Source organism: Triticum aestivum, chromosome 3B (genome assembly GCF_018294505.1).
Source record: "Triticum aestivum cultivar Chinese Spring chromosome 3B, IWGSC CS RefSeq v2.1, whole genome shotgun sequence".
In the NCBI taxonomy this organism is placed as follows: Eukaryota; Viridiplantae; Streptophyta; class Magnoliopsida; order Poales; family Poaceae; genus Triticum; species Triticum aestivum.
This window is the reverse complement of record NC_057801.1, coordinates 836,860,934-836,869,820: the sequence shown is the minus strand read 5'-3', so window position 1 is coordinate 836,869,820 and position 8,887 is coordinate 836,860,934. Positions and strand designations below refer to the sequence as shown.

At 46.6% G+C, this 8,887-nt stretch overlaps 1 protein-coding gene across 1 annotated transcript; it reads right to left on the bottom strand.

Moving 5' to 3' along the window:
* Positions 1-6,515: 6,515 nt before the first annotated feature.
* LOC123066979 (uncharacterized) lies at positions 6,516-8,642 on the bottom strand. Its single transcript, XM_044489949.1, has 3 exons — positions 7,195-8,642; positions 6,833-7,030; positions 6,516-6,750 (listed from the first exon to the last, which is right to left on the bottom strand). The coding sequence occupies exons 1-2, from the start codon at positions 8,439-8,441 to the stop codon at positions 6,883-6,885; spliced, it is 1,395 nt and encodes a 464-aa protein (XP_044345884.1). The 5' UTR covers positions 8,442-8,642; the 3' UTR covers positions 6,516-6,750; positions 6,833-6,882.
* Between the last annotated feature and the right edge of the window lie 245 nt (positions 8,643-8,887).

The window sequence follows — 8,887 nt, the reverse complement described above, 5'->3', positions numbered from 1 at the left end:
TCGACTCGAGCGGCTCCGTCTTGAGGAGGAAGAAGTGGAATGATGCAGGTTCCTCATCAAGGCTCGGATCTCCTCCATTCTTGCATCATTTTCTTGCTTGTGAGAGTCGAATTTGTCATCGAAGTAGTCTCTTGTACGTTGCTCGGAGAGTCGCAAGTTGGTGGCGAGGTTGTCGATGCGGTCGCTCATAGCTTGTTGCTCTTGGTGTAACGCCCTTTGAGCACCAAATAGGTGGCTCTTTGTGACGAATGATGATATGTCGTCGCCGTTCTCGATGAGAGGTGGATTTGTAGAAGAACTTGGCCTATCCATCATACCGAGCAAAATGTAAGTGGTAGAAGGAAAAGAACGTGTACCAAATGTACCTTGACCGATGTTGAAGATGAATCAAGTTCACTCAAATGCGGACAATGAAATAACACTGTTGGTACCAATTCTTGTCGGTTCTCACACCTACACAAGTAAAAGCTTATGGTGGAGCTTGGTTAGGATGGTGGCACAAAATTGATTGCAATCGTTAGTTTGACTCAAAGATGTTGAAAAAGATTCGCAAATTCGCAAATGTAACAAGTAGACCAAGTAAGTAATGATACACGGAAACACACACGCAAATAGATAAGTGAGATTGTGCAAACCAAAAGTGAGCCAAAATGTGGAAACCACGAAATGCTCTTGTTGCACAATACTAGAGAGACGCTAGCACGATTGCACAATAGGTGGATACGCAAACTTGTGCACAACCTACTAGACAAAAATGCTACGATCTCTATCCCAAGTATGCTATATGTATGATATTTTGGTGCTATGATCCAAGATGATCGGATATGACAATCTTAATGTTGTATGATGCTATGGTTCTCGCATATAAGCTCTTTCTTATCTTTCTCTTTTGCTTAAAAGCTTGGGTGGCTCTTTCACTTTTGAGCTCTTTTCTCATGCAAAACTTCACGAACCAAGATAGCAATTGCGTATGCTATGACAACTTTGTGACACACAAGTTGATCTCAAGATATGCACCACTATGGTATGATATGTATGCTATGTTGTATGATCACTAATGTGCACAAGTCACGTTGCCGGCAATACTCAAAGGCTAGTCTCGATGGGTAAGCAACGCAAAAGTAAGGCTATGTGGTTATCAATGCAATTGCAAGAGATGACAAAGATGTCATCGAGGTTACCGTCCTTGACGATGATGAGTCCTTGGCGAAGATGAGCGGTCGCGATGTTGACGTCGAACCGTACCTATATAGCCGAAACACAATATGACACGGGAACCACAACTCAAATTCTCAAAGACCAAAACCAACAATGGTGGAAGCGGAAAGTGGAGGTGGATATGGGAGTTATGCTGAAAATGGCCTGGGCGGTAGTACCGCTCGGATGGCCGGTTGTACCGCTTGTGGTACTCAGCGGTGGTACCGCTCGGAGGGGCGGTTGTACCGCTCGTGTCGGGATTCGACACAGCACGAAACTGGGCGCGATTTTGGGGCGGAATTGGATGGTTTCGGGAAAAAATTGGGTGGATTTCGTGGATGGAAAGAGGGGAAACTTGGGGGAATGCTAGATCCACTTGAAACCAAGCAAATCCACGGATCAAAATCAACAAAACATCATCAAACCAACAAATCACAAAAAAATTTGGGGCTATTTTTGGTGGGGATTTTCGAATTTAGGACGAAAACAATAAAATCAAGCTAGAAAACACGGGGTAGGGGCTCCGAAAACGTGATCAACGTGGCTCATGATACCAAGATGATGTAGGGCAGAACCCTAAGTGGTCGATCTTTCACGTTTGGAGGGATCCTACGGTGAATCACGAAGAATACGCGGAAGAACTAGAGGGAAAATGCAGGGAGAACAAGAGAAACACTCAACTGACATAGACTTAATCACACGAGTGCTAGATCACCGAACACAAAGAGATGCATATGATCCATAATCAACAAAGGTAAGGATACAAAGGACAGTTCATCTCCTAACAGAGGTCTTGGGGGTCTTCCCTAGAAAGGGGTCTTGAATCCGCTTGGGAGATCTTCTCCGAAGAGGTCCTGAACTCCGAGGAGAAGTATCCAAGTGGATGAGCAAAGGCTCTCTCACAAATATGAGCTAATCCAGTGCTAAACCTAATACGAAGCTAGGAGACGAGTATATATAGTGCTAAGTCACGAAGGGGTAAGTGCACTGCGCGCAGGCAGGCCGGTAGTACCGGTCAGGGGGCCGGTAGTACCGCTGAGAGCTCATGAGGGGCGGTAGTTCCGGTCGAGGAAGGCGGTACTACCGCTGGGGTCGGGAGCTGGCCTCTGGAGGTGGGCGTCGAAGGCGCCAGCGGTTGTACCGGAGGTTGGGGCGGTTGTTCCGGTCATTGGGCAGAAACCGGTAGAACCGGTGCTGTACCGGCCTTGCACCGCTTGCTCACAGAATAGCGGCCGGTTGTTGGGCGGTGGCTGGACGGTTGTTCCGCCCGGGCGGTGGTGGGGCGGTTGTACCGGTCCTCCCAGGCTGGGTGGAGTGCCTCCTTGATCTTGATGTCCATCTTGCACCACTCCTTCTCCTTGGCTGCTTTCATGGTACCTGAGCACACATAGTGTCTCCGTTTGAGGTAGTAGCCATGTCTCAAATGGGTCAAAGGGAAATTCAACAAGGAGAGAGTTAACCTCGGATTGGATGGTACGTGCTCGGGCTCTTGTCATGGGTCCTCTTGGAGCAAGTGTGGTCGAAGTAGAGTCCATGGGGATGATGGAAGGATGCTCCGCATCAGTTTCCTAGTTTGTTAGAAGCATAGTTAGTTTCCTAGTTTGTTAGAAGCCCATAAGGCCTTTATATATCCTGTAACCTGCACCCTTGGACGCAAGCAAGAAATCATTATCTCCTACCTCTTCCTCTATTCCTAATCCCCCTTCTCCTGCGCCATTGAGCAATTAGGCAAACGCTCCTATCAACCGAGACTACGAACTACGTTGTCGAGGTCCTGTTGTCTTGGGCGCCGAGGCCCTTGACACCTTTTTGTTTCACCATGTCTACTGCTAGTTCCAGTCAAATTTTCATACCACGTGAATAAGATAACATGTTTAATGGCATGCGTTTGTCTAAAATACATGATATGGATAACTTACGTGACCAATTATGACGTGGCAAACATGCATGCATGGCTTGGTGAGGTGGTAGAGTTTTTTTTTCAAAAGGGGGTTTACCCCAGCCTCTGCATCAGAAAGATGCATACGACTCATATTATTAAAACGAAACCAGTAGCAAAGTCTCCAAAGTCTCGAAATACGAAATAAAACAAAACGCTCATACGAGCCTAATCAAAAGGCCACAACCGGCTGGCAAATAAAATAGGAGCACTACATGCCTATCCTATTACATGACCGTCATCCAAACCGGTTGAAAATAACCCGAGCTACCATCTCCCATCGGGTAGACGCAGTAGCCAAACACCCCCTGGCCTCCGTCGGAGTGAGTAGCGACCACATACGGATCAATGTTGTAGCCCTGAAGATAACCTGCAAAAAGTGAATGTTCGATGTTCTGTTAAAAGCCAAATCATTTCTGCAGTTTCAGACTGCCCATAATAAGGCACAAACTCCAACACGAATGTGCCTCGCTATATCTGAGTCAACCCCATCAAGCCACGTTCCAAATAACATGTTGATGGAGGTAGGTGGAGTAATATTAAAAGCAATATGAATCGAACGCCAAAGAATCTTAGCCAGCGGACAATCTAGAAAGAGGTGTCTGATAGTTTCCTTATGATCACAAAAACTACACTTAGCAGAACCCATCCAATTGCGTTTTGCCAGATTATCCTTTGTCAAAATGACTTTTTTATGCACGAACCACATAAACACTTTGATTCGCAAAGGTACCTTTACTTTCCAAACGTGCTTCGAGGAGGGAATGACACTAGAGTTTATGACATCCAGATACATGGATTTGACCGAAAACACACCATCCTTAGTCAGTTTCCAATACAACCGATCTGGCTGCTGAGACAACTGGACATCCATCAACCTTCTTACAAGATGAAGCCAGGCCTCCCAACGATCGCCAACTAGCGTCCTCCGAAAACTAATATTGAGGGGCGTGGACTGTAAAACGTTTGCAACGTAAGCTTCTCGACGTTGAACAACTTTGTACAGAGTAGGATATTGAAGTGCAAGGGGCGTCTCCCCAAGCCACGTATCCTCCCAGAACCTCGTATTAGCTCCATTGCCGACTAAGAACCTTGCCCTGTTGAAAAAGAGGGGCTTGACTCTCATCAACCCTTTCCAAAATGATGAGTCAGTCGGTCTCACAATCACCTGTGCCAATGTTTTAGACCGAGGATACTTATTTCGCAAAATCTGAGCCCAAGTAGCCTCTGTCTCGGACGAAATCCACTTGTTGAGGAGACATCTGTTCTTGACATCTAGATTTTCAATGCCTAGACCCCCTTGGTCCTTCAGCCTACAGATGATGTCCCATTTTGCAAGCCTATACTTCCGTTTAATCTCATCATTCTGCCAAAAGAATCGAGATCGATAAAAGTCTAACCTCTTCCTGACCCCCACCGGGACCTCAAAAAAGGATAAAAGAAACATAGGCATACTGGTGAGGACCGAATTAATCAGAATTAATCACCCTCCATATGACATGAGCTTCCCTTTCCAACAGCTCAGTTTCTTTTTAAAACGATCCTCGATGCACTTCCACTCCTTGTTAGTCAGCTTACGATGATGAATGGATATACCTAAGTACGTGAACGGTAACGAACCCAACTCACATCCGAACAATTGCTTATATGCCTCTTGGTCATCATTAGCTCTTCCAAAGCAGAACAATTCGCTCTTGTGGAAGTTAATTTTGAGCCCGAACAATTGTTCAAATAAGCATAACACAAGCTTCATGTTTCTCGCTTTCGCCAAGTCATGCTCCATAAAGATGATAGTATCATTAGCATACTGTAATATGGATATACCGCCATCAACTAGGTGCGGAACCAAGCCACTTACCTGCCCCGCATCCTTAGCCCATCCTATTAAAATAGATAGCATATCAACCACTATGTTGAATAGAATCGGTGACATGGGATCTCCTTGCCTTAATCATTTGTGTGTCTGGAAATAGTGACCTATATCATCTTTCACTTTAATCCCTACACTCCCTTTTTGCGTAAAGGACTCAATCTGTTCTCGCTAGGCCATGTCAAATCCTTTCATACGCAAAGCTTGTTGAAGGAAAGGCCATTTAACTTTATCGTATGCTTTTTCGAAATCCACTTTAAAAACCACACCATCTAGTTTTTTTGAGTGGATCTCATGGTGCGTTTCATGCAAGACGACTACCCCTTCAAGGATATTTTTATCTGGCATGAAAGCAGTCTGGGACGGTTGCACAACTGAATGCGCAATCTGCGTAAGTCTGTTCATCCCAACCTTGATGAAGATTTTGAAACTGACATTTAGCAAACATATAAGCCTGAACTGCTTAATGCGAATAGCCTCTGTCTTCTTAGGAAGAAGAGTTATCGTTCCAAAATTGAGCTTGAACAAATGAAGCTGACCATTGAAAAACTCATGAAACATCGGCATCAGGTCTCCCTTAATGAAGTGCCAACACTTTTTGTAAAACTCTGCCGGAAACCCATCCGGTCCTGGCGCTTTATTGTTTTTTATTTGTGCAATGGTCTCAAACACCTCCTTCTCCGTAAAGGGAGCAGTCAAAATCTCATTCTCGTCCGTCTCAAGTTGAGGTGGTAGAGTGCAAAGCATAAGAACTTTTTTCTGAAACGTGGGGCTTGTGTTCCTTTCATCCTAAATTGTCTTGCATACTAGCATAATAAGGGAAGATATCGCCCTTCCATGGATCCTTTGGGTGGAGACCATGTCAAACCACCGATCTTTCAAGCTTCTGCAGTTTGCCCAAACTGAAACATCCAAGCTGACAAGTTGCAGCCCGTGGTGTATGGCTGAAAAATAGGGCTAGTGGATGTTGACGTGACGCACTTGATGAGGTGAAAAGCTGCATGTTCAAAGAATTGATTATTGTAAGGATATAATCTTTCAAAGAATATAGAATTTGCCCTGTTCGTCTCGTCTCGTCTGGTCGCGGTGCTCCTCTACAACTACAACTACTGGCTGCTGCAGCCTCGCCGAGTTAGCTACCCATTTACTCCCTCCGTTTCAAAATAGATGACCCTACTTTATACTAACTTTAGTACAAAGTTAGTACAAAGTTGGATCATATATTTTGGACAGAGGGAGTACTAGCTAGCCTAGTTGCTGCAGCATCGTCAAGTGTCCAACTGCTTCGGAGGAATGTCAACACATGCAACGCCGGGCTAGCTAGGGCTTCATTTGTTGTGCCTCGGAGGCATTGACCGAGCTTGTTCGGACCCCCTCAGTCCGCGTGGTGCCAGCGGCTTGCACGTGCCAAAAGAAAAGTGCCCAAAGAACAGCGGATGATTCTGCAAAGACAACCAGACATCGTTTGCTGCCTGTACATCACAGCGAGCAAACCTGCCAAAGCCAACATCTTCTAACAAAATCATGTGTACTCAGTTGTCCACTCCTCAACTATATTATATATGTTCTCTCTGTAAAGAAATATAAGAAATCGTTCAGATCACTACCTAAAGTAGAAAACAAGAATCCTAAACTGCAAGACTGGCTTCACAAGAGGTCCCCTGTCTGTCGTCCAACCATGTCAGCACATTTGGGGGCCCTTCCCGAACACCTGACGCAGGGCGATTTTCGCTTACGCAGTATGCTGTCAGATTGCAAACATATCAGGCTAACAGTACTTGAATCATAAGGAGAGCAGCATAACTGAAGTTGTGCAAAACATATACCTCTTTTAAGGAGTGAGCTCTCAACAACAATAAAGAACGAATCCAGTTCCTTATGCCGCCGCACCGTGCTGCTTCGCCTTCTTCGATGTGCTGTTGTGGACAATACCCTTCCTACTGCTGCTTCTTTTTCGATGCCGCCTCTTAATCGTTGACGTTGTCTCGTCATTTGGTGGAGGTGGAAGGGCACACTTGAACTCCCTATGCAAAACAGAGAATACTATTAATACACATTGCATTAGATGAGCGAGCAAGCTGAGTAATAACCCTGGACCACAACAAGATAAATTATCAAGCATACTTTGCAAAAAGAAACCAAAAATGATGAATGCATACATGCCAGAATGTTAAGCACTACTACGTACATTGTAAGCCGAGAAATGAAGATTGCAGGCCACTCAATCTCCATGGCTATGGCATCCCAACGGGAGATGTCGACACCACGTGGCCAATCCTCCACCTCCTCAATCGTCCCAGTTTCGAGGGCGATGGTGTAAATGAGCTTGCGGTGGTCGTCGCTGATGAGCAGTGTGCCGCACTTCTCCCCCAAGACACGTAGCTCTCTTCCTCGAGTCATCTTCTCAAGTAGTTTTAGCTCGATGGTCCGGGTGCATAGCCATTCGGATGTAGCGTTAATATTTTCTTGGTTTTCTTTTTGTTGCCAGATATCCAGTTGGGGAATTTTCCATTGAGTACTTACCAGTGATAGTCTCTCATCCATGGCTAGTGTAAGGCACGGGTTAGTCTGGAGGAAGTCGTAGTTAATTTTGAAACGGTGCTTTGTGGTAGAGATGTTGCCGGTCCGGGCATTCAGACTTATGACACGAAAATATTGTTCTGCGTTATAAATAAATACCCATTGTGCCATGCCACGGCACACAATGGCATCGCTAAACAGCCCGTAGTGGCCCCATTCTTGAGTAATGTCCAATAAATTGGTATGCACGACACTCCAGCTTCCGTTGTCAGACGAGAACACAAAGACACTATACTTGACATCATGGCAGCCCGAGCCGACGATTACCACTTTGAAGAAAGACGAGTTGCGCGGCTCAACCGGCTGCGATGACTCACCGTCGGACCAACAATCCGCACCGGTTAGAATGGCATAGCCATTGTCCATGTGATCGAAGGGCGAGCTGAACTTTAGAGCAGGGAGCATGTCGCACGTGCCGACAAGCGGATTGCATACCGCCAATTGGACGATGGTCTGGTCCACGCGGTCATGGACGTCGCGCTGTTCAAGGAGAAGGACAACAAGGCCATGGCGCGATACGAGCGGCACCGCATGGTCAAATAGGCTTGCACGGACAGCGGGCACGAAGGAAGTCAGGGTGCGGGGGCCAGGGCTCAGAGCCGATCGCGGCGTCGGGACAAACCACAGCTCCCGGCGAGGAAAAGGCCCTCCGCTGTCGCCCATGGTGAGGAAGCCGACGAAGGTGGAGGATGAATGGTTGGCGTCTTGTGGCCAGCGGCGTCGAAGAAAGGACAGATCGGCGATGAGATGGCACCACTGCTTGCACGTCGTGGCACATCGGAACAGGGCAACCGCATCCTTCACGCGGATGAGTATCTCGAGGAGGAGGTCGTCCGGGAGCAAGACTGCTGCCATGGCCGTGCCGCCAATTCTATGATGGGATTGCGTGGCTGCGTGAAACCTATGTTGGACAGATCAAGGGATGATTAAGGGTTTTTGGGTCGGCGACTCGCTCTCGAGTCCAGGTATCCAACGACCAACGTATTACTGTAGGTCTTATTAGGTATTTATAGGTAGGTTGCCGACTCGCTCTCCCGTCCAAGTATCCAACGTAAGTTGCACGCACTATATGACCATGCAAACAAAACAATTACGCACTATCTCCACTCCTAATGTCTCAGTTGGTAGGTCGCGTTCCGGGTTTTATTTTCGTCCCACCTCATCCGGTCTTTTTTAGTACTTCTTTGGTACTTCCTCCCACCTCCTACCCGTTTTATTTCGCTGGTTTTTTTCGTCCTTCCCCAACCCCACCGGTTTAGTTTCGCGTCACCCTCTCACACAATGAAAAAAATCTTAACGGA